General features: G+C 36.9%; 4 protein-coding genes across 11 annotated transcripts; 2 read left to right on the top strand and 2 right to left on the bottom strand.

Moving 5' to 3' along the window:
- Window positions 1–410: 410 nt before the first annotated feature.
- Window positions 411–3,553, top strand: LOC122005501 (transcription factor NIGTH1-like). Of its 8 annotated transcripts, none has more exons than XM_042560538.1 (6): window positions 411–726; window positions 826–1,434; window positions 1,595–1,670; window positions 1,773–2,075; window positions 2,141–2,514; window positions 2,629–3,553. In XM_042560538.1, the coding sequence occupies exons 2-4, from the start codon at window positions 1,149–1,151 to the stop codon at window positions 1,948–1,950; spliced, it is 540 nt and encodes a 179-aa protein (XP_042416472.1). In that variant the 5' UTR covers window positions 411–726; window positions 826–1,148; the 3' UTR covers window positions 1,951–2,075; window positions 2,141–2,514; window positions 2,629–3,553. The 8 variants fall into 8 exon arrangements, with proteins under 8 accessions (XP_042416472.1, XP_042416473.1, XP_042416478.1 ...); XM_042560539.1 differs by having other exon boundaries at window positions 817–1,434; XM_042560544.1 differs by having other exon boundaries at window positions 411–1,434; window positions 1,773–1,845; window positions 1,974–2,075; window positions 2,148–2,514.
- LOC122004237 (casein kinase II subunit alpha-like) lies at window positions 2,613–11,784 on the bottom strand. The gene is made up of 11 exons (XM_042559159.1): window positions 11,755–11,784; window positions 11,083–11,297; window positions 10,823–10,952; window positions 6,029–6,223; window positions 4,871–5,028; window positions 3,928–4,018; window positions 3,781–3,846; window positions 3,188–3,270; window positions 3,042–3,105; window positions 2,902–2,970; window positions 2,613–2,818 (listed from the first exon to the last, which is right to left on the bottom strand). The coding sequence occupies exons 1-11, from the start codon at window positions 11,782–11,784 to the stop codon at window positions 2,762–2,764; spliced, it is 1,158 nt and encodes a 385-aa protein (XP_042415093.1). The 3' UTR covers window positions 2,613–2,761.
- Window positions 11,589–17,386, bottom strand: LOC122004236 (26S proteasome non-ATPase regulatory subunit 10-like). The gene is made up of 6 exons (XM_042559158.1): window positions 17,362–17,386; window positions 16,023–16,333; window positions 15,735–15,867; window positions 13,522–13,646; window positions 12,722–12,868; window positions 11,589–12,035 (listed from the first exon to the last, which is right to left on the bottom strand). The coding sequence occupies exons 1-6, from the start codon at window positions 17,384–17,386 to the stop codon at window positions 11,901–11,903; spliced, it is 876 nt and encodes a 291-aa protein (XP_042415092.1). The 3' UTR covers window positions 11,589–11,900.
- Window positions 17,387–19,948: 2,562 nt separating this feature from the next.
- On the top strand, window positions 19,949–21,662 carry LOC122003635. The gene is made up of 4 exons (XM_042558714.1): window positions 19,949–20,676; window positions 21,061–21,112; window positions 21,221–21,297; window positions 21,604–21,662. The coding sequence occupies exons 1-4, from the start codon at window positions 20,126–20,128 to the stop codon at window positions 21,659–21,661; spliced, it is 738 nt and encodes a 245-aa protein (XP_042414648.1). The 5' UTR covers window positions 19,949–20,125; the 3' UTR covers window position 21,662.
- Window positions 21,663–26,336: the final 4,674 nt, after the last annotated feature.

The following is a 26,336-nucleotide window of genomic DNA, read 5'->3' as shown; positions in this document are numbered from 1 at the left end:
GGTCCATATTAAATTTATCTTTCCCTTAAATCTAACAATAAGAAGGAAATATACATTTATTTTTGGTGTCGTATCTATTTGATGAGAATTTAGTTGGCAATTGAATTGTAATATAGGTATATAATTAATATATAGAGATGATATTATTAAAATATTTTTAATAATGATTTACCATGTGTATTCTGATTGATAAATTTTAGTTATTTAGTATTGTCCTTATTTAATTAAATATTATAAATTCGGTTATTTAATGGTGTTCATGCACGGAAAACGGCGTTTTGGTGCCGTGTATCGGTTTCGGTTCGCCACCGGAGCGTCTCGGTTGAATGTAACACGTTACGCACACGCGACGACTCGTCGGATCCGATTCTTTTATTACCGGACCATTTTGCCCTTCTCCTTCTCTCTGCCTTTCTCTCGCTGACGTCTTTTAAAATGGCCGTCCGCCCTCGTTCGCTGCAGATCGAGCGATCGGCAGGGAGAGATAGGGGCGGGACGGTGGCGGAGGAGAGATATGGGATCGGCCGCGGCGGAGATCGGCCTCGACCTCGACCTCAACCTCTGCGCCAGGAGGGACCGTCGGCAGCTTTGTCAAGGAGGCCGCGGCCGCCGGCGACGGAAGCGTAGCTAAGTTGGAGGCGTCCCTGAGGAGATTGGAGGAGGAGAGGAACAAGATCGGAGTTTATAAGCGCGAGCTCCCTCTCTGCATGCTCCTCGTTACCGACGGTGCCCAACTTTTCTTCGTGTTTGTTGATACTTTTCCCGTTAGATGACGATGATTTCTGACGCCGATGCTTCCTCGATTACGTGATTGAGGTGTTGAAGGAGGAGCTGGAGCGGCGCCAGGAAGAGCTATTCGCTCGAGGTTTCAAAGAATTCATACCCATTAGGCCATTAGGAGTGAGTGCGTGGAAGGAGATTGCGAGGACAAGGCACAGTCGACGAGCTCTGCCCAGATATGGTGCCTTAATCCTAGAAGCCACAGGGTCGATGATGGTGGTGTTGGTGACAAGAGCATCACAAATGAGGTACAAAAGGGCAGTGGAAGACCAGATCAGGTGGTGAAGGAGAACGTTTGCTTAGAATTCAAAATCCACAATAATATTGGGGGTGGATTCTTTCACTTCAGCCGCCTATCGCCGTTGGCGATGAGGTCAAAGGAGGATGCAAAGCCCACAGCGATGCTTCCGGTGCCGGATCTCTCTTTGCCTTCAACTGCCGCAAAGGACGCTGCTCTCCCTGTTTCTGCCATGGCTCACGTCCATTCCGATAGATACTCTGGCACTAAGCGCCTCGGTGGAGTTCCACTGGCAACGGCCGGATCTCACCGCAGCCTGCAGCTGCAGCAGCCACCGACGAAGACGAGGCGATGCTGGTCACCGGAGCTCCACCGCCTCTTTGTCCTCGCTCTAGAGCAACTTGGGGGTGCCCAAGGTTAGATAAATCTCCTTTTACTCCGAAGAAAAAAGCTGGGCGTGCAGAATTTAGAGAAGAAGAAAAGTTCCCCTGTTATTGTTTTAGTATCCTTGATTTCTGAAAATGATCCATAAACTTGTATATTAACCCTCCTGATTGTAAATTGTTCGGCATGCAGTGGCTACTCCAAAGCAGATCAGAGAACTGATGAAGGTGGATGGTCTCTCCAACGACCAAGTAAAAGCCATCTGCAGGTAGCTGCCAAGTTCTAGTGTCCTAGTTCATCCATGTCTTCAAAGCTTCCACTTTCCTAATTTTCTTTTATTAATTCTTCATTCTTGTTTCTTTTTCTTCAGAAATATAAATTGCACTCAAGAAAGATCCCCGATGGTTCAGCAACTGCCAATAGACCTGTTGTGGTCTTTGAAGGTATGTGGATGCCTCCTGAAAACTACACTTCCTCATCACCACCACACACCGTTTCGCAGTCTGGTTCTCCTCAAAGTCCTCTTCAATTTGCTTGCTCAAACTTAGCCATCTCCGTCGATGGCTGCCAGGAAGATGATGGAAAGTCTGAGAGCTTCAACTGGAGATCTTGAGCAATATTTGTAGTACAATGTATAGCTGAGGTAACAATCGGCTTCTGAAATCTGAGAGAGGTATGGTTTGAACAGAAGATTTTAGGTGTGTACTATTATTGTGAGACTGACTTGTGATTTTCCAGTATGTAGATAAAATGGGAGTTTTATTGATGAAAAGACCAGGCGAGATTCCGCCGGAATGGTGGAAAAGAGATTAATTTTCCCCAAAATATGGCCTCGCATGGAAGAACAGCTCATGGATGTTCCATTTTTTTTTTCATGGAATAAAAAAGGTAACGCTGGTTTTTCATACTACTAGTCTTTGAAATTACAGTAATTGTGAAAGTTGGTGGAAGATTGTACTATTTGAATTCCTGAACTAGTAATAGAATAACTATAAAGAAACCAATTTAACTATTTGAATTTCTCAAGAGCTACTTACGTTTGTCATTTCATCTTCCGAAATCTGAATCCTACTGAAGCATTGTTGCAGGGAGAAGGATGGATGAAGTATTAGGTAACCTTTCTACACAATATTAAAATTTCGCAGATATCTGATATCGAGTGTTTGATATAAAAAAAAAAGATGAATTTGTGAGACTGAGTTTACTAATCTGATTCGCATGAACAGATGAAAATAACTCATGAAACTGTGCCCATATTCACGGGATGCAATTCAACAACAGCACAGGATGTTGGAAAAAAAAAAAGCACAACAGTGAGTGACACTAGAGAATCAACAGACAGCTATTTGGCTCAAGTGCTTAAGAACGAGTCTTGGAGCTTTCTGCATTTCTCACCGGATTGAAATAAGGATGGTCCTGAAGCAATAAACAACAGCTGGGTTAGGAAGTATATCTGAGAATTACGACGGTTCTTTTGAGTTACAAGAAGGAACATTTACCATCGCTTCCTTTGCTGTGAGCCTCTCCTGGTGGTCGTATTTTAGCAGTTTGTCCACAAAGTCGACAGCCTATGAAGGGAAAGCAATGAGAAAACTAAACAAAATATTGAACTGGAACCTATGTATCTAACAGGTCACACCTCAGGAACTGTGACGTGCTGGTTGTCGGAATTTATAAATTTTACCCATGGCTTCTTGCTGTGCCTGCAAAAAATGGAAATCTGACTATGAGGAACAATGCACACCGTGAAAGAGAGGGAGCTTGATCACAAAATAATATTGGAACCTTCCGACAAGTGCTTCAAACTGTGGATCCAGCTCTAGATGGTATTTGTTGAGATATGCAGTTAAACCATCTGTTCCAAGCACCTGAACCACAGAACACATCCTCACTGAAATTTTGCGTTAACGAGTCCGATTAACTGGTGAAAGCAAAATTGTATCCGCTATTCAAAAACAAGCCAACTGAACTGTGCAGTGCCAACATTAAACTTTTATTCCACCATATCACAAAGGCATTTCGGGAAGATTATTCAATATTCATGGAAGCTATGAATCTAACCTGACATTCATATATATGTAGGGTTTCTGAATTAAATTAGATGTAATTCCAAAATCTGATTTTGAATATAAATTAAGCGGTTGGTAATTGCATCAGTTTAAATCACTCCAGGCCGACATATGACATAAAATGCGCAACAGCTATGTCAACAAAGGCAAGTCAATACATTTATACTAGAACTTCGCAAAAGAACAATGGTACAAAACCATAATATTTCAATTTATAAGAATTATCTCACTTTTTGATGTTTTAGTCATCGAAGAACCTGCAACCAAAGATTAATTAACATCCACATTTAGTTGAGAGAAAAAGCAAACCTTTGCTATTTTGACCAACTGATCATAATTATCATGCCCATAAAAAAATGGCTCCTTCCGGAAAATCTGTCAATCATAATGAGTATAATTAAGGACATGGAAATAGACATGCCCAAGTAATCGAATGATGTGCCAGTTAGTACATACCATCCCAGCAAACATACAGCCAAGGCTCCACATGTCAAGTGAATAATCATAATCTTGCAAGTCAACAAGAAGTTCTGGGCCTTTGAAGTACCTGGAGGAAAAGTTTATTGTCATTTTTGAACGTTACAATAATTTTTTAAATCTTATCTATTAATGACCGTAATGTTTACTTGCTTCAATTATTCCACATTCATCACAACCTTTTCAATCTCTCCTACACTTAATGCCAAACAACATGGATCCTAAATTATGGTGGGTCATTTAACTATTTCCTTCTAGCCTAAGGCAAATCAACCATCACAAGAAAACCCCAAAAACATGTCCCCATTTTAACCATCCAACTTTATTTTATGACAACATATTCACCAATTTCTTCTTGTTAAATATAATCTAAGATAACTTTTGACTCTTATAAAACCTTATTTTCCATCCATATTACTGCAATTTAGTTCATTTATTAACATCAAAATTACACTTTAAATCTTCAGTCAGTGCTCAATGTCTCGTTGTTAAGTAATCCAAGATAACGGTAACTCTTATAGACATTTTTCATCCAAATTACTGCATTTTAGTTCATCTATGACTGTTAAAATTACATTCTAAATATCCAATCAGAGCTCTGCTAAAGCTTAATATAAACTTAAAGTTCAGTTGCTCAACAAAACCTAAAAGCTATATGCAGTGTCAGTAAGTGCCTTACATTTGATGAGAGATTTCACATGGGACGCCATAAATATTAGAGATTTCAGTTTCAGATTCATTGCTACTCTAAAGTAAAGAACTGACATAATATGCATGCATAAGAAAACTAGAACTCGAAAGGCACATTTATTGTTTTTTTCCTTTAAAAATGTTTCCTTTAAAATTGACTTTCATTAAACGATTGAGATGATGAAATTTGTTCACAAGCTCAATAATAAGGAGCCAAGTAATAGCATCACACCTTGAGGCAACCCTAACATTGTACTCTTGTCCTGGGTGATACAACTCAGCCAACCCCCAGTCAATAAGACGAAGCTTTCTTTGTTGGTGATCAATCATAACGTTATGAGGTTTAACATCTCGATGCATGATGCCTTGGGAGTGGCAATAATCAAGGGCCTACACAAGAACCTGGAAAAGTTAAAGACAAACAAACGTGTTGAAAACGAATTTACTAAAAGGTATCCACTAATAAACAACATAGACCACATGGACATGTAGACACATAAATCTAAGGTTTCCAATCATCAAATATGCATTCACTGAATAAATCAAAATATTATATGGATTTTTAAAAAATGATATAGAGAGTTCAAATGAAAACTAATAAAAAATTGAGAGAGAAAAATCAGCAAACACTAATCTAGAAAATGTATGGATTTAATTTTAGTGATCTAAAGGCCACTTAATTCCTATAACTTGCCCAAAACATTATGTTCAAATGTCAAAAAGAGAATATTTGAGAAGATAGGGAAACAAAAACCTTTTTGAGCTTTACCATCAACTATGAAGCAAATACAATGGATTTTACATCTAATGTATGATAATTTGAAGCTGATAATTGTGTCAATAATTTGAAATGTATCATACAAACTATATTAACAGTGCGAAGCTGCATATCCCAACTATTTACGTTGGATTTTCATGTGAAATGGTATCTTATTACCCACCCAATATGCTCAATCAGATGACATCTGTTCAATCCAGAACACACTTGAAAGTTATATATGGAAAAACAATAGGATATGAAGATACAACTGAATGGAAACCAAAAATAACTGATATTACGAATAGTTGAACACTTGAAGTACACACTTCAACAATCTTATACTCTATAATTTAAACACAACAACAACCAAAGCCTTTATCCCATTAAGTGGGGTTGACTACACTCTACAATTTACAAATACCAATATCACAACTAATGTCATTATGATAATCAATCACAGAAAGTGAGTTTGCTGAAAAAATAACATCATTTTTTCAAAGGATGAACTTTCCTTTAGTAATTCATAAATGTAGTATAGAATATCATAATCTGATGATGTTGGATACAGAACTTTAAAGTCAGTGCTATTGACATATCAAAAAATCAGACAAAACAGCAGGATAAGCTTGCCTTCAGCAATTCATAAATGTAGTATCGAATATCATAATCTGATAATGTTGGATAAAGAACTTTGAAGTCAGTGTTATTGACATATTCAAAAATCAGACTAGGTGCCTTTGATTGCTGATCTCTGACAATATCAAGTAACTTGATAATGTTGGGCCCACCACAAAGGTTTTGCAATATCTTTATTTCTCTCTTGATCTGCGTTACAAAAAAATGATCATATACCATAACCTTGTAAGAGAAGGAATTGCAGATAGCAAAGATTAGTATCACAAGCATTGAGTTCTACATCCATATTCGACAGAGAATACCAATACAAACACCATCAAAATTGAGATAACTATTATTCCAGTCTTAATAGTCAAGCAATATTGACAAAATATGCAATAGATATGTTAAATCACAGATGTGGGGATTAACAATATGCTCAGACAATCTTCTGCACAGATAGATAGGGAGATGACCCATAGTTGTTGTATGAACAATCAAACCATTTAATTCTAGTTAGCATGTGTGACTGAATGGCTACCAGAAGCTTTGCATGAAGGGCCATCTATTTGATCATAATATCCAACCCACTAGATCCTAAACGCTATAGGCAACCCCATCACTCGAGATACTCTTGGCATAGGGTCCAGATGTTCATTTTCGAATGAAATAAATCTACAATCTAACATGGACCTACATTGATCACTACTAAACCAGTAGCATCATCCAAATTAGCATTATCAAACCTACTAAATTCAAAGCATAACTTGGATTTTAAAGACTTTGTTGGTAGACCAATTTTATTAATGAAAAATGTCTAGCAAAAAAAAATCCTTACTAATGATTGAATAGGAAAAAATATATATCGTCCTGCTTGAAACAACTATAATTTCATGTGTAAAATACGACACCTAAATATAACCTTAAGGGAATTTTCAGGAATTTTTAATAATTTTCTGGGAATTTTTCGAATCTCGTATGACAAGTTTAAGAGGATTAATTATTGGACCAAGGGAAAACATGTTTAGGCTACCCCATTTCAACAAGGAAATGTTTAATATTTTTTTGTTTTTATTCTTTTTCTTTCCTTTTTCTTTCTTTCCTCCTCCCGAGCCCAAACCCCGCCGGCACACCCTTTCCTCTGCCAATTCTCTTCGGCTCCTCCACCCGACAGCGCCGCCTCGACGTTTCACCTTCCACGTGTACAAAACGGCCCAAGTAAAGTCGAGCCATTTCTCTCCTTCTTTGCCTAGCCTCTGCCGAATCTTCTTGCAACCGATGTCGATTTTCTCTCTTTCCCCTTCTCTCCCGATCTCCCCTGCGCCGACGCTATGCCAAAACACCGCCGGCCGAGTTCTTGTCTCCTTCTCTCGGAGTCGCCCTCTGCACGGAACAATCAATCCCTAGACGAGCCCTTGCCGATCTCCCCGACTCCAGTCTCTGCCGATCTCACGGCCCATCGCCAGTCGCCCGCGCCTGCCGCCAACTGACGGCGACCTTCCCATTCGTTGGAGACCAGATCGGTGATGCAGCCGACCCTTCGTTCAGCCGCGTGCCCTAGTCTCCAACCGCGTGTCCTTGCCTCCAGCCGCATGCCCTAGCCTCCGTATCCGACGCCGGAAAGGGGCTTGCTGCACTGATCTTCGCCAGGGCAGGCCGCGACCAGCGCCACGGCGACCATGATTTGCCACCATCGACTCACGACCGATCGTTGCAGCCACGTCCGAGTCCTAGTTGGTTGGAGTTGATCGTGAGCGGCTTTCCAGACAGTTGCTTTCTTCTTCAGTGCTCTGGTATCGTTCTACTGCCGGCAACCTGTTTCTTGCTGATCTCAACAGCCGATAGGCCTAGTCGTCGGAGAGGGAACGACCGATTGGGTAAGCCCGCTGGTTTGGATTTTGATTTGGGCTTTGATCTTATTATGGGAAATTGTGGATGCCCTTGCAGTGGTTCCTGGGTATAGACGGCCACAAATCTTTGGCAGTGATATCTTTCGGCAAGCATTTCTTCAACAGCTGCTTTACTTGTCTGTGGACCAACAGAAGCTGCTTGAGTTGAGGTAAGGGTAAAGAAATTTATCTTTGCTATAGATTACACCTCGAATTAAGGTTAGGAAAGATTTGGAATTAGTTTTAGAACGTGTTAATATGTGGTAGTTTGGTTACTTTAGATAGGTGATTGGAGGAACAGATTTGATGGGTGTGAATGAATTAGGGTTTTTGGTAAATAAGAATTTGGTTTAGCTATTTGATATATATGGGAGTAGCTAAATTAAATGTGTTGTTACAGGACTCTGATTTGCGATGAGTTGCCTTACGTGGGATTTCTTTTGGCATGCGCTATTTTTGAGGCGGGTACTTGACTTATCTTTTAGATATTATCATTTGATATGCATAGTGGATTTTAATTAGTAATAATTATGTTATATCTGCATCGGTATGTCATTGCTTGATTTCTTCAGCATGCTTATTTATCACCTATTTTGCATCCATTACCCTCTTGATTATTTATGCTCATAGAGGTAGTGGTATACCATGCCTTATGATATACCGGACTAGTCAGTTACCATATCTGATACGTGTACCTAGATCTTCTTATTCGAGCTATTTATTGTTGATACATGTTTTTATGGAGGTAGATATGGTCAGGATTTTCATGCTTAGTGTCATGCATCATCTCGCATGATTGCATGCTGCGCGATTGTCGGCTCCATTATTGTTGAGAACATCGCCAGTTACATGGATCTGCATACACAACCACTCATGGGTTAGTGATTTTTATTCAGGTAGGGTGTGTTGCAGCAGGTTGCTCTGTCGGTACACTGGTCCGCTCATGGGTAGTGTGACTGCAGCGTGGTAGCAGGATAAGGATCCCTCCTCTGGATTGTCTCAGGGAGATAAGAGCATTGAGCTCCCCTACTTATGATTTGGGGTAGGAGGATAGGTGTACTCTGACAACATCCTGTCCACTCGATCACTCATCAGGAGCAGTGATGACAAAGTGCACAGTTGTCATAGTCCTACCCAGTCGGTCTCACCATCGTGTGTGAGATGGCTGACTGCGTCAGGAGTGACCATGACATGTCATTTGCATCATATGCATGATTGCATTTATTACTTGTGTTTGCTGCACTTTGTTTGTTGCATATTTGGTGGATGCATATGATTGACATGCATACAAGAGATATGATATTTTCGGTCTGATGACCATATTATCCTGATAGGAGGTCTTGGTGAGTACAGCTTCTCCCATTCTTTACAGTTTTGAATTTTCATTATTATTCCAAGAAACTGTACGCATAATTATTACTATTGGTTATTTCTTACTATGCATATCAGATTGGTATCCGCTGAGTGCTGGACTCACCCCGTTGATTATTACCATTTCAGGTTGAAGCCGTCAGGAGATTCCAGTAGCTAATCCCCACCTTGAGTCGCAACGGTTTTTTTTCTATCTTTGGACTTTTGGTTTACTTGTTACATTGTGATGTATAACTATACTCGTAGATGTTTATCGAGTTTTGGTCTACTGCCTGTGTTTTCCGCTGCGTTGGATTTTTGTGGTGGGTTTAAGTTTTCCGTTGTATTAGTGGAGTAGGTTTTATTTAGATAAACTGCGTGGTTGTGTCAGCCAGCTGAGTTAATATAAACTGCGTGGATTGTTAGCTATTTTTATTGTTATTGTTCAGGTCGTGTTGGTCGAGGTTTGTGTAGCCCTGAGGACTTGTAGTAATGTTTCAGATTGTCACCGATACAAGGGAGATGCTACCGAAATTACCTCGGGCAGGGACTCCCCCGGGGCGTGACATCATGTGTTTCATATATCAACACCAATCCACCAAAATCAAAGAACAAACTCAATCAAATGATACAAAATTTATTCGTCTTGCATATTATTTAGCAAGTAACTAAAATCCTTTGGTAGCTTCTATGCATGAACTACTCATGGAGGGTTAGTCTTATGAATAAATTTCAAAGACCTCTGAACTATTTGAATGCTACTTGGTTTTATGGAACCTTTTTCCAATAATCTGTGATGCTATAAAAGCTAAAATTGATTAGAAGAATTGAAGAATATCCATGTACAAGAAAATGAATCAGTAAAATAACAATGTTTAGAAAGTAACAAGAATTCTTCGGTTGCTTCTAAACATCTAATCATGTTTTTAAGCCCCCTTGCACTTGCTTGCCTCATGGCTGGCTATTGTTGTGATGGACTCTATGTTTGGAAGATATGCCGAAAATGGTTCATGCAAGGGTGCTGCCACAAATACGCCCGGGGTCGATTCCAGAGGGTGCGGAATGCCCTGCTGGTTGTCTCACCCCCTTAGATGTGCTACTCTTGTTGGACAAAACCCACCCTGATTTACCTCTTCCAAAAAGTATGGGGTCACTCTGAAGGGGCTGCCAAGGTGATCGTGTCACCTTATGCCATAGATGGAAAGTCTTATGAATAAATCTCAAGCAAACTCTAAATATTTAAATGATACTTTTTCATGAAACCCTTGTCCAATAAATTGTGATGCTATAAAAGCCAAAATTGAGTAGAAAAAGTCTTATGAACAAATCTCAAGCAATCTCTAAATTATTTCAATGATACTTTTTCATGAAACCCTTGTCCAATAAATTGTGATGATATAAAAGTCAAAATTGAGTAGAAAAAAATTAAGGATATCGACAGACAACAACACACATCGGTAAAGGAATAATAGCTAAACACATATAATTAAATTTATAGAACATAGTAACTGCTCACCCAAAAAAAACTCTTTCAGAGATAAAGAAGCATGCAACTCGACAAATTCTGTACCTTTTTCTTTTTGACTGGCTTTAGAATCTTAATAACGCACTTCTCATTGTTCGTGACGTGCACCCCTTCGAAAACCTCGCTGTACTTTCCCCTTCCAACCTTCCGAACGACCTCGTAATCATCTTGTTCCCTAGGAAAGCAACCAACAAATTCTCGAATCCTCAGTAGCAACAGATCCTCAACGGGGAAAAAGGGTAAATCTACGAGGAGATATCGAATCTTGGAGAGGGGATGAACAAAGATCAAGCAGGCGCACTTACCCCCATTGGACGGTGAGCGATTCGTAGTCCCAGTATTCTTTGGGGCGCTGGACGTTGACGTCGGCGAAGATCCGGGCGAGGGAGGGGGCGCCGGGCCGGCGGACGGATTTGCCTATCTTCTGCGCCAGGGCTGCAGCGGCGAAGGGGCTGAAGAGACGGAGGAGGAATCCGGTGTAGGGGGGAGGAGGGACGATGGAGGAAGGATTGGCCTGCGACTGGACGAGGGAGGAGGAAACGGGGGGAACAAAGAGGGCCAAAGATCATAAGAACGAGAATAGAACATAAAGGAGAATATACAGGTGCAGAAAAAGTGGCGGCGGCTCGGCGGAGAGTCGGAGAAATGTGAATACAATAATAGGTGTGGATGCCTTAACGTGCAGCACAAGCTATTAAGGCTGATATTCCACCAATCAAACATAATGAGTTTCACAGTAAACAAAAAGCAAAAAAACAAAAAAGCCAAGCAAGCAACCCTAATTATCAACTCCACTCACTGGATGAGTTAATGAGGAAAAAAAAAAATGAATGTCCATTAGGTTCAACTTGATTGGCTGTGGGCCAATCTAAAAGGGTTAACTTGGGATCCCTCACAATGCATAAATGTCATTGTGATTCTTTGATGTTTAGGGAAACAACCACACGATTCATTTCTTTGAATAGACCATAAAAAACCGTCACAGTTTCTCGATATATGACCTTCATTTTAAGCTAATTTTGTACGAGTAAAACTGATGTTTCACTATTCATTCATCTGGAGTCTGGAGATATTGGAGATACAAGGACAGGATGTAGTTTCAGCCACACATACTCTCAATCGTCTAACCTTCAAGCATTGCCTTGGCTGCATCAATCAACGATCGTCTGAGGTCATCCGATGCTAGTCCTAGAACTGTATAACCTTCCTTGTCTTCCACATCTAGGCTAGCACCATGCCTGATCAAAAGAAGAGCAATCTGTCCCAAGAATCATGTTCGTGTAAGAATACAAATCCAAGTCAATTATAAATATAATCACATTGAATTAACGATAAAATAAGCTGGCCAGGAACATATATGGACATATTCTAAACCTAAAGATGATGACCAGTAGTTATAGGCGGGTAGTTCGTTACTTTGATCTAAGCACACACGACTGATATAGTAAAATCATGTCATTTTTAGCTCCATGCGCATGAAGAAATCACAATGAAAGATCCTCATTGGAAATAGGAACATCTAAATTCAAAGCTCAACTAAATTTTCCGTAGGTTATTTTTATTGTTTTTTGTAGATTTAATATGACTCAGGAAAGTAGTATCAAACAATTAGCATAGCCCTGATAAATGATAAAGAGATGCTCAAAGATGAACAAAGACAATTCTAATCGAAAGCAATTAAAGTTTAAAATGACTCTAAATAATCATAACCTCAGTCTCCTATAGAATTTAATTGTGAAATAGTATCAATGTAACCGACCTAAACAATTAAGATTTAGGGTTTGATCATTGTTGTATGGCTCAAGTTAAAAAAAAAACAAAGTGATTGCCATGGTCACAGTACACTCTTCAACACTTTTCAGCATCTTATTAGCTGCAGTAAGAGTAACTAACAACTATTTTTTATGCCCATAACTATTATGCTTGAATTCTGAATCTGGTTACCTGCTGATAATGACAAATAACAGCATGCATAAGAGACGTTTGGCCAGCTTTATCAACAACATCAATTTCTGCTCCTTCCTCAATCAACAGTTCGCATAACTCTGCCTTACCAGTACTAGCAGCTCTATGTAGTGGGGTGCAACCGACCTGAATTAGAAGCAATTTTGAACTTCACCAAAAAAATTATATGCATGAAGAAACATTACCTTACTATATAGAAACTAATATCAGATAAAAAATATAAGAATAACTAATCTCAGATAAAGAAATAAATGATCAAAACATGGTGAATGAAATATTCACGGAGAATTTAGAATTCATTAATTGGAAGATAATACATAGGGTTACAGTCTCTTTTAAATGCCCCAACACCGACCATTTCACTTAAAAGTTAGACCAGAAATAATCTATTTACTATTACTTGGTAAACAAACAATTCATTCCTAAAATAACTAATGATGTAAAATTTCCTACTTTGTCTTGACTACTTTAAAATAAAACTTAAAACCTTTAAAAAAATTTAAAATCTAATAATATATGTTTTGAAGGGGAACCTTGACGCAACGGTAAAGTTGTTGTCATGTGACCAAAAATCACAGGTTTGAATCCTGAAAACAACCTCTTGCAAAAAGTAGAGTAAGGTTGCGTACAATGGATCTTTCCCCGGGACCCCGCATGGCGAGAGTTTCGTGCACCGGGCTATCCTTTTTTTCTAATAATATATGTTTTAAGAATTCCAAATTAAAAATTACTAATTTTAAACAACATCAGAGATGCCATTGTGTAAAAGCAATAAAGACCTTGTCTTTCTTATTTATCTTTGCCCCATGGTTTACAAGAATTTCAGCAACTTTGGACCATCCTTTGCTAGCAGCATAATGAAGAGCAGTACGTCCACCATCATTAGCCAAATTGGCATCAGCTCCTTTTTGTATAAAATAACAAAAAAGAAACATCAGTAATAATAACATAGGGGACCAAGGAAAGTAACACTTCGAAAGACTGAGAAGTGAAATGAACACCTTGCCATTTAAGTTAGAAGTGCAAATGCACATATCATACAGATTTGTGATAAATTGCAATTATTAATAGAACTTGATGAATAGCGTAGAAGTTGTTGGAACATTTTGACAGGAAAACAAAGCAACCAATGCAGGCTAGCTATATGCCTACGCCACTGCATGGACAGAAATCTCCATGACAAATGGAACCAAAATGGAGTGGTGAGCATCAAGCCAATCTCCATCATACATGATATGAAAACCATGTTTAAACAATAAAGAGTTCCTATAATTACTAAAATTGACAACATTTAGGAATTATTGTTGGTATCTTGTGCAGTGTAGATTGGCCTCATACTCGTGTCCATGTCAAATGTTGAATCAAAGGCTAAGGGACATATCTCGAATATCCAAGTGTGACTTAATGATGTATGAAGCATGATATTACATCACCACCGGCCTATAGAAGATAACTGATGCTGCATTGCATGGATGAAACAAATGAAGAAAAAGGAAGGCGGAGGATTACAGTAAAGTAGGAGGAAACAATTGAACAAGATGAGAAGGGGAGAAAACCAAAAGAATGAAGAAGAGGAAGAATGGGAAGACAGAAGAAAAATAAAGAGAGATATAAGTCGGAATAGAAGAGGAGAATAGTGAAAAAGAGACTGAAGCAGGATGAGAGAGAATATGAGATGCGGAAGACTAAATATGATACAGGGGAAGAATCAATCGGTCTTTGATACTAAATTAAATCAGGGAGGAATTGGAGAAGTTGAAATAAGGGACAGGAGAATGGGTAATGAGGGGAGAGAATGGAATGATTATAACTGAAGTAGAAATTTGTAATCATATAGCCTAGGTCATACAAGCTAAATTGCTAACGTTTGACTAATAAATAAGTTTAGTTACAAAATATGATAAGAAAATTCCAGCTTTGTTATTCATTTCAATTAATGCTCAGATCCCTGAATGATCCAGTATGTGCATCAGGCAACAAGGAAAGTGTGGTGTTATCTACTATACCACTTACCTAATGGTTGATATATGGGGAACATGGAATTATTGAAAGTGGTATCTCACTTTGTCTTCTCTATATGTAGATTTAGCAAGTGCAGCTATTGTGTGCTTGAGTGTTTGTCTTGTGTTCTAGAAAGTTTTAGTCAATAGAATAACTAAGATAAGATGAGTAATTTGGCCTCGTTTGGATAGTGAAAGATAACAAGTGACCATGGAGTAATTAAAAGCCTTGTGATCCTTATAATATCTTAAACTAAATCATCTTGTCCCAGCAAAGTTAGCACTGATCAAAGGTGTCCAGGCAAAACCATGCAAAAAATGGATACTGTTCTCATTTTGTGTACCACAATTTTCTCACAAAACACAATAAAATAAAATGTTTTTACAGTGGTAAAGTTTAGAGTCCTTCAATCCAATACCCTATTAATCACTTTATACAAAAGCATAAAGCTGTCAGTAACAAAAAGTAATGATTGGAAAAGTACAATTTAATGCTGTTGGTCAGATAGGGATAAACACTTTGTTGATGTTTCAAAATACGATTGCTGAAAGTGAAATAAAACCTAAGAAATGAGGTGTAAATTGAGACAAGATAGGAAGACAAAACATCATCAATTCTAGTCCTAAGTTCCAATGGGTCTACTCCGTCTCCAAGTACTCAAAGCTTTGATTTCTAAGACATGGTTTGGAAAGAACACAGTCCTCTCCAGTTGTCAGATGGATGAATAAAACAAGATACGTAAGTAAACTATTTTTCATGATACTTAGTATATAGCTATGCGTGTTATGTTGTGCTGCTCGCGAACTTGAGAGCAATAATTAATCCTAAATTCCACATTTACACGAAAATGCTGCATATTCCATCTCCCTGCGCTACCTTTCATAGCCATTTTCAGTGCTTCAAAATTCCCTAATAGTGAACATAATATTACCGCAAAAAAGGGACCAAAGCTAAGCAACTTTGGAACTAAAGACAGTCAATTGCTACTCACCTCTACTAAGCAAGATCTCCACAATCTCAGCATTTCCGATACTCGCAGCGGAGTGAATGGGCGCCCAACCTTCTTCATCCTTACTATTAACACCTGTAGCTGATGGATCCCCAGCCGACAACACATCCACAACCTACTCCAGCAATAACCCCCAAAACCCTTAAAATTATGTTAAACCATTAAATCTCGTCAACTAGACCATAAAGAGAATCAAACCCTATAACAAGTAACACAAGCCAAAGCCAGCCAGATATTTTCAAAATAAACAAGTGGAATTTAGGAGCTCACCTGAGAGCGGCCAGCAGAGGCGGCGACGTGTATGAGGGATCGGTCATCTTCGTTCCTGAGTGAACGGGCCCAGCCGAGGGTTTCAGCGGAAAGGGAGGTGAAGAGTGAAAAGTCTCCATTCCCCGCAGCTCGGAAGAGATCTTCAGGCTTTGGTAAATCGATCTCCGTCGCCATTGCTAGAGACTGGAAGGATCGCCGGTTGCCCTGCGCAAGAAGCAGGCTGCGACTGCGTGAAATTGCGGCGACGAATAGAATGGTCTCCTCACCGTAGAAAACCAAACTTAACTTTATATCAGAAACCTCTTCTGTTTCTAAAATTAAGAAAACAGAATATTCCAAAATTAAAAATAATTCTTATTTTATTTTATTTTCAGATTTTTTTTGCCTATTTTTTATTTCTTCGAAACTGTTAAAAGGTATTGATAAATATTTGTTTATACTTTATTAAAACAAAAAAATTGGAAAATAGATTGGTCTTTGTTTAGTTCTCACCATAAAAATATGTTTGAAAATAATTACAGGAAGAAGATAAAGTAAACATAATATATAACTAAAATTAATTTCTCTAAATCCTAAATATCTAGGCTGTAAACGTTATTAAGTTTGATGTTTAACTTAAAGTAAAAGTTTACTCCTATTAGTTCAATATAATTAAATAAATAAATCTAAATAACTCATTAAATTAAATAAATAAATTTGAATAGATATATGTTTAATCTGTTGATATTTATAATTGTTCATGAATGAATAATATTTTTATGAATCATATTTTTAATAAATTTTTTTGTGTCACAGTGATAAATAACAAAAGATTCTTTTTAATGAATAAATAAATTTATATTATTAAGTTTAATAATTAATTAAATAAATTTAAACTGGTAAAAATTTTAAATAATTAAATGTTGAGAGCTCAATAATATCTAAGGGGACGTTTGATTTAAGGGAATAAGAGTAGGGAATAGGAATAGCAATCATTGATTGTCATTGTTGATATTTGGATTATAGAAATAGAAATGCAAATAAGGGAATGAATCCTTATAATTGGGTAATGACTCATTTCCATATCTCCCCCCTTCAATGAGTCATTACCCTATTTTCAACAATCAAAATATTTTCTTATTCCAAAAATACCCTTGACAAAAAACTAAATTTTTTCCCCTTAAAATCAAATATCAAAATATATTTATTTAATTTTTTTTCATATCACTTTCTCTCTCCTTATTCTCTCTCAACATATTTTCTCTCTCCTCATTTTATCACCCACTTTCTCTCTCCTTAATCTCTCTCATCACACTTTCCTTCTTTTTTTTTTCTCATTACACTTTCTCTCTTATTACACTTGCTCTCTCCTTAATCTCTTCCATCACACTCTCTTTCCTCTTTTTTCTCATCACACTTTCTTTCTCATCATACTTTCTCCCTCCTCAATCTCTCACATCACACTCACACTCACACTCTCTATTTACTTTTTTCTCATCACACTTTCTCTCTCATCATACTTTCTATCTCATCACACTTTCTCTCTCCTCAATCTCTCCCATCACATTCTCTCCCTTTTTTCTCAACACACTTTCTCTCTCATCATACTTTATCTCTCATCATGCTTTCTCTCTCCTCAATATCTCCCATCACATTCACTTTCATATTTTTTTCTCATCATACTTTCTCTCTCATCATACTTTCTCTCTCATAATACTTTCTCTGTCCTCAATCTCTCCCATCACACACTCTCTCCTCTTTTTTTCTCATTACACTTTCTCTCTCTTCATCCTCTCTCATCATATTTTCTCACTCATCATATTTTCTCTCTCATCATATTTTCATACTCTCTCCCATCATACTCTCTTTCCTCATTTTCTCTCATCATACTTTCTCTCTCATCATTCTTTCTCGTCATATTTTTCTTTCATCACACTTTCTCTCTCATCATTCTTTCTCGTCATATTTTTCTTTCACATTTAACTTTCTCTCACATCTAATTTTTTCTCTTATTTTCCTTTAAGGGTAAAAAAGGAAATTTTGATTGATTCCGATAGAAAATATTCAACTAACCAAACATTGCTTTTAAAAGTGATATCCATGCTCATACATATTCTCATTCCACAATACTATGATTCTCATTCCGATTCCTATACCTAGGAACGAACCAAACGAATAGGAATACAAATAAGGGAATGAATCCTTGAAATTGGGTAACTCATTCCCATGTACCTTCCCTTCAATGAGCCATTACCTTATTTTCATCAATCAAAATATTTCCTTATTCCAAAAATACCCTTGACCTAAAACTAAATTTTTTTTCCTTAATATCAAATATCAAAATTTATTTATTTATTTTTTCTTTCATATCACTTCTCTCTCCTTGTACTCTCTCATCATATTTTCTCTCTCATTATTTTATCACACACTTTCTCTCTCCTATCACACGCTTTCCTCTTTTTCTCATTACACTTTCTCTCTCATCATACTTTATCTCTCCTCAATCTCTTCCATCACACTCTCTTCCTTCTTTTTTTTCATCATACTTTCTCCCTCATCATGCTTTCTCTCTCCTCAATCTCTCCCATCACACTCTTTTTTTTTTCTCATCACACTTTCGCTCTCATCATACTTTCTCTCTCCTCAATCTCTCTTGTCACACTCCCTCCTTTTTTTCCTCAACACACTTTCTCTCTTCTCAATCTCTCTCATCACACTCACTGTTCTCTTTTTTTCTCATCACACACTCTCTCTCATCATACTTTCTCTCTCCTCAATCTCTCTCATCACACACTCTCTCTCTTCATTTGTTCTCATTACATTTTCTCTCTCTTCATCCTCTCCCATCATAATTTCTCTCACATCATATTTTATCTCTCATCATGCTCTCTTCTATCACACTCTCTTTTCTCATTTTCTCTCATCACACTTTTTCTCTCTTCATTCTTTCTCATCACACTTCTCTCTCATCATTCTCTTTCGTCATATTTTTCTCTCACATTCATCTTTCTCTCACATCTAATTATTTTCTCTTATTTTACTTTAAGGGTAAAAAAGGAAATATTGATTTATTCCGATAGAAAAGTATGCAACTAACCAAACATTACTTTTAAGAGTGATATTCATGCTCATACTCATTCTCATTCCACAATACAATGATTCCCATTCCGATTCACATTCCCATGCTCATACCAACCGCCCCCAATTTTTGAAGGTATGGATATAATCATGAGAACTAGACGAGCACATAAGACATGGTTTCAAGTCATTCCGAATTTTCTAGGTTCATTAGCCGATTTCAATTAAAACCGACTAATGGACGTAGAGAGCTCGGAATGACATAGAACTAGTTCGTTTATTTAATTCTCTTGATTATATTCATGCTCTTAAACATAATTTTAATATCTCATATTTATGGCAACAATTTTTTTAATAGAATATGTCTAAAAACTCTAATTTATATTCAAAAATTCACTGCTCTTAATATGGTGTAAATATGGTGTATCGAATTGATATTTGAAGTATATATATAATCAAGAAAACTAAATAAACACATAAGATCTTGTTCCATGTTATTCCGAATTCTTTAGATCCATCCGTCGATTTTGACTGAAATCAATTGATGGACTTGGGAGTCGAGGTGATATGCAATCAAGTCATATGTATTCATCTCGTTCTCGTAATATACCATATTTGAGAGCAGTAAAGTTTTGTATCGTAAACATTTTTTAATTATTTTTAAAAAATATTTTTAATCTATTGCTAGAATCAATTGTTATAATACGTTATTTAGTAACTTTAAAATTAGGATAAATGATTAGATATTTAGAAAATCTTCTTACGTGGTTCAATAATTTCAAAAACTTGACTCGTTTAAAGCGGTATGAATATCCGCACCACCTTAGGGCAGCTTTAATACACATCAACTTGAAACAGCTGGATACCAGGGAGCATAAGAAACTAGCCGTTGCAGCTTGCCACTACTAACGACCTCTTCCTCTCCTCAACGTTCGAATTCCACAAACGCATTTTTTTTTCCTCGCGCTTTATAACCCTGCTCCTCCTTCGCTCTCTCTTCTATCCTCACCGGCGTGCGATTGAATTCGGCTGAGAAAAGTGCAGTAATGGCTAGTCCAGCAAAGAGATACCCAGCCCCCAGATGCCAACTGCCGGGATTCAGGAAGCTCTCAACTCAAGGCCGAAGACCGTTGTTGAAGCCTCGCGAAACAAAGAAGCTCGCGAAGGGGATCGAATTGTCCCCAAAGGGCGCTTGTTTTTTCACTCCGGAGAAGAAGAAGAGTTCTGCAACTCTTGAAAAGGGGGAATTGGAAACAGGAGGTGCGGGTTTGGAGGATAAGGAGTTGGCGGGGAGGTCGAAAGCGAATGCTTTAAGGCGATCCATACTGGAAGAGGCGATGAACAGCCTGCCTGCGCATGGGGCAGGGCGCGTCATGTACATAGTCAAGACTTTCGATTGGCTTCAGTCGATTCCAACGGAAGCAGAGGAAGAAGAGGAAAAGAGAAAGGTGAAGAATTGGGCATTGCCCGGGTTGGAGTTTCGTCCCAAGGCCAAGTTGAGTGATCTATCACCTTTGCCTGTATCATGTTCGGCAGAATGGATAGCTGAAGAACGAGGTTCAGCAGAGCACTCATTGGTGAAGAACAAGGATAAAAGGTTGGTAGAGTATTGAGAAATCTAACCCATAAATTTCTCTCAACAAATATTTGGTTGGATTTACTCGTAGCTTTGAGAGGTTAATCGGTCAAAGAAGGAAAATTCTATAAATAACTATCTTGCTTAGAGTTTATGCATCGATTAGATTAAGGTGCAAGAGGAAGAAGAAGACTAGAAGTTTATGGATCGTTCGATTTATAAAACAGTCTTGCTTAGAGTTCAATAGGGGGATAGGATTTCAGATTGCCAATTGAGAGTAGTTGGAACAAGCATGACTTTTCGTTGTCTGGACAAACATCCTTCTCTAATATAATCCAAAAAATTTGAGATTTTATGAGATTGCTAAATTTGAATACATATGATCTAACAATCTCGTTCTTGCAGAGCAAGCAGTGGAACCCATGAATCTGGTGAACGGCAAAGGAGCAACCAAAATGTAAGAGGATATAAAGTCTCATCTCTAGTTATTTTGTATTGTTTCTTTTATCTTCAGAATTCCTTGGAACTAGTTCATATCTGAAAAACGTCAATTTCTATATTACAGAGCAAGGCTTCATCAAAAAGAAGCAGGAACACTAGACCTAAAGTGGAAAGTCCACCGCCTTCCAAATTAAGGACAAGGTACAATGTTATATATCTCAAGGCAAGAAGGTTTTTTGTGCCGCTGTAATTCAATTCCAAAACTAAACATCTGTATGTGTCACTGTGCGCATCTACAAGAAGTTAACCAGTTTGATTATATAAAATCTACATATGTGAGGCTTGAGTAAAATCTACATCCTACATAAATTAGAAAACACTGATCCTTGTTAAATAGACAATTGAATGATGTTCTATAATTGATGACTAAAATCATGCATGGCTGAAAGAATAGCATTGAACCATGATCTGTTATCAATAAATGTGAGTTGCTAATTACTTCGTCAGGTTTCCAACTGCAAAAGCTTCCTTGAGCAAATCAAAATGGAAAAAGAAAGACACCTGAAGGTAACAAAAAAAACAGCATGACATATTTATATATATTAATTTTAAATATATGTTGTTTATAATTAAATTAGTTTCACTGAGAAAAGTTAGCATTGTCTCTGTTTAGATGAAAGATAACAAAGAAGCCAGAAGACATCCAAAAGTATTTGTACCAGGTGCCGTAAAACTCTGTAAGTTGCTACCGGCCTTATTTTTTACTCTCTCGGCATTTTTATATTTCCACTCACAAAAGGTTTATTTGTTTGAATGAAGGAACCAATGAAGGTCTTTCAACTATGTTGATTCTCACAAGAAGATTGGGAAATCCTTGAAGATCAAAATTAGTTTGCTCCACGTATTAAATTCCTGGGATTATGAAACAACACGATGTATATGACCTTTTTTTTTGGTCGGTTTCTGTTTAAAGTCATTGAAAATGAAAGATATTTTGTTTTGTTAAATTTCTTGGTGGCATCTTCACCAAAAGAGTTGTGCTTATCAAGCTCCCAACAGTGGAATTTAACAATTTAATACTTCCGTTTCCTCCTAACGGGCTACCTCTATGAATCTATTGAGCGCTAGATTGATTGAAGATATTTGTTTCGGAAAGGCTCGTAACTGCTATTTTGCAACTTGTATATGTTCAGTTTTTTCTCATAATACTTAAATTTAAGTATTAAAATCACAATAATACTTAAATTCTCAATATAAAATTTTAAATGAGCATAACAAGGCAACTGATAAAAAATTGAATAAATAAAAATCTCTCTAGTCTCCTAGGTTTCGATGAAGTAAATTGTTTTTTCCTCCTCCCATCTGACACCGCACCCCCTCTCCCATCCTCTCTCTCCCTGTCAAATGATAGTTTTAGCCTTTCTTTTTTCTTTATTTTTTTAAATTTTATTTAATTTTATTTTTTAATTAATTTTGTTTATTATTTTGTAATTTTCTTTAATTTTTATTTAATTTTATTTTTTAATTAATTTAGTTTATTATTTTTTGTCATCAATACTTATATATTTTTAAATTTTATTTAAATTTTATTTAGTTTTATTTTTTAATTAATTTTGATTATTATTTTTTAAATTTTATTTAATTTTATTTTTTAATCAATTTTATTTATTATTTTTTATAAAAAAAAAATTTCAAAATACCCTCTCCTTTAAATTACGTATCTTCAACTCTTGACATATGTCAGAACCTCCATTCCCTTTAAATTACCCCTCTTCTATCTGTAATATATGTTAAAATCTCTCATCCCTTTAAATTACTCCCCTTCCAACTCTTGACACAATCCCTTTAAATTATCTCATTCCAACTCTTAACACATGTCAAAATTTTGCATCCCTTTAAATTACTGTACTTTCAACCCTTGACACATGTTAAAATCTTTCATCCCTTTAAATTATTTCACTTTCAACTCTTGACATATGTTAGAACTTTTCACTCTCTTTAAATTACTCATCCTCCAATCTTTGACATATGTCAAAATACCACTCTCCCTTTAAATTACCTCTCCAACACTCACATGTCAGAACTTTCTCTCTTCTTAAATTACCCATCCTTCGAGCTTCAAGTGTTGATAATTCTTAAAATCTATAACTAAAAATAAACAAAAATTATAAATATATAAGAACAAATTATTAAAAAAATAAAATTGATAAAAATTTTAAAAAACAGATTAAAAACAAAAAATAAACAAAACTTAAAAAAAAACAGGAAAACGAATAAAGAACAAAAATAAAACAAATAAAAGAAAAGGGTAAAAACGGAAGAAAATTAGAATAAGAAGTGGGGCCGGAAGGAGGGGCATGTCAGAGGGGGTGCGAAAAGCAGCCCTCTTCGATGAAAGGTGTTATCCCATTAGTGTATAGGTTCTCTTTTCTAGGTTGCAGACCTAGAAGTAAGATTTGTTATGGATATAGAGGAACTTGCAAGGCGTGCTAATTTGTTGAATGTCTCATTCATCAACCAGGAAGAATTGGTTATTCTATTTGCGGATGCGATGAATCTAAGACAACAGCATTTTACTTCTAATTTGGTGGGGAAGGTATTCTCCCATAAAGTGGTGAACAGGTCGATCTTAAATTTTGAAAGGTCCGGTAAAAAAATCAATAAAAAAATAGGCTCTTTATATTCATATAAAAATAACAAAATTGATGATATAAAAATAATTCTATTAATAGAATACATAAACTAAATTTATATTTAAGAATTTTAAGGTTTAAGGTAATAAAAATAGGAAAAGATTAGTAAAATAGGAAGAAAAGGTCTGCTCTATTGCTTCGTGCATATTTTTATTTTTTATTGGATACTTTTACAAAATAAAAATCCATATTATTTTAGAATTTATATTTAAATCCTTTTTAATTTAATTTGTTTTCTGTTACATTTTTTTGTTAGCATTTAACTTAAAAATATATAAAATTACAAAAAAAAAGGGTCCCACCTTTAATTTAATTTTTTTCGCTGAACATTTTATTTGGTTAACATTTACTTAAAAAAATTATTAAAACAAAAAAAGTGTGCATTGTCATAAGTGGGATCCTATGCACCAGCCCCATACCACCCCAAAGACAGCTCTAGTGGTGAATAGAGTAAAGCCTTTAGAGCTCGTATACCCAAGATATTTCAGGAGAAAAAATTGATTAATATTGAGGTTGTTCGAGAGAATCTTTTCCTTCTAGAATTTTCCTCAATCATCAATCGACGTCATGCTTTGCTTGATAGACCTTGGTCTTTGTACAAAGATCTCTTTGTCTTCAAGGGATGCTTTGCTTGATAGACCTTGGTCTTTGTACAAAGATCTCTTTGTCTTCAAGGGACCCATGGGTTTGCAACTGGCTTTCGATAAAATTCCATCTGGGTTCAATGTCATAATCTTCCTCTTGCATTTATGCACTCGACTATCCTCCACCATGTTAGCTCAGGATTGGGAAGATGATTATAATTAACTCAAGAGAAGATGAGAGGTGTATGGGAAAATATGCTAGAATTTGAGTGGCAATGGATATCTCTCAATCGATGAAGCAGGGGATATGAGTTTTGCTAGAAGGTGTGCATCATTCTGCTTTAGGAACATCTTCCAAATTTTGTCACTCATGTGGGAGGCTAGGCCATGTATTGTTAGAATTTGAGTGGCAATGGATATCTCTCAATCGATGAAGCAGGGGATATGAGTTATGTTGGAAGGTGTGCATCATTCTGCTTTAGGAACATCTTCCAAATTTTGCCACTCGTGTGGGAGGCTAGGCCATGTATTCAAAGATTGACACAAAAGATTGGGGGTCTGAACCACCCTTTGGGAATTGGATTAAAACTTCTCCGATTGACGATGATAGGAATAAGCCCCTCCTTCAAAGGCAGTAGATCGAATCAAAGTGGCTCCTCTAAACATCAGTCTCAAGAGGACACAACGGGAATAGTTGAGTTGTTGGCTTTAATATTGCCTCCAATTGCTAGGACTAAGTCTACATCTTCTCGAGCGACTAATGTGACGATTAAGAATTTTATGTTAAATGTGGATAATCACAAGTCGAACTCTTCAATGTCATAATTATCGAACGATGGTCAAATGGAGGAGCCTCCCAAGGATAGTGTTTTGCATAGTAGTTTAATTCCAAGTAGTTAGAACATTGCTCTAGCAAGCAAGAAGAAATGGAAGAGGTAAACACGAAGCTCGTCAGCTGTCAATTCAATGGAACTTGTAGACCTTTAGCCTTTGCGCAGTATTAAGCGACTAATGTCTGAGTAGGGTAATTTCTCAGAGAAAGTGAAAAAGGTTAGTTTGGTGGCTATTTCTAATATTAATATTGGTTTATCATCGGTGAAAGCTGTGAAGCAGCCCCGCTGAGCACAATGAATTGCTTAATCTGGAATACACAAGGGCTTGGGAACCAACATGCAATCCGTGACCTATAGCAGCTCATCACTAAAAGAAATCCATCTTTACATTTTTTATGTGAACCAGAGTAACAAATCCACAATGTCAAATGTGGATCATTAGTATATACTTTAAGGGACCCTTTGTAGTGGATAGTGACAAACACAGCAGGGGCCTCATTTTGTTATGGAGAGATCCATTTGATGTTAATATTCTATTCTATTCATCATGTCATATAGATTGTATTGCCAATCCTGATTCTTGTCAGTGGAGATTTTCTGGTTTTATGGCAATCCTGTTGTAGCGTTTCAAATTCCCTCATGGCAGCTTATTAGGTGACTTGCGGGCATTCATGAATTCAAAACTCTACCTTGGGTAGTGGGGTGATTTTAATGAGATGTTGTTTTAGATGTTGTTTGAATCTAAAAAGGGGAGCTACGAGACCTATGGTACAAATGAAGGATTTTTCTGAAACCTTGGATGACTTTAGACTTCAGAACTTGATGTATAAAGGAAATCCTTATGCTTGGATTAACAAACCAAAAGGGAATGAATACTCTTTGCTCGGCTTAGCAAATTTGTCTGCAACTTTGATTGGAGTACTCTCTTTCTAACAGTAGAAGTTGCAAATTTGGATTTCTAGGGGTCCAATCACCTGCTGATTTTATTAACTATCAAACCAAACTTGATAGTTAACTTGAGTAGACTGTAGAGGAGGTTCACCTTCGAACATGAGTGGTTGCTTGAAGGTGATTTCACAATTTTCTTTCAACAAATGTGGGAAGATCTCAATGGGCATCAGGGTCTCCCA

Source organism: Zingiber officinale, chromosome 7B (assembly GCF_018446385.1).
Source record: "Zingiber officinale cultivar Zhangliang chromosome 7B, Zo_v1.1, whole genome shotgun sequence".
In the NCBI taxonomy this organism is placed as follows: domain Eukaryota; kingdom Viridiplantae; phylum Streptophyta; class Magnoliopsida; order Zingiberales; family Zingiberaceae; genus Zingiber; species Zingiber officinale.
Note: the sequence above shows the minus strand (reverse complement) of the source record. Positions and strands in the feature narration are given on the sequence as shown.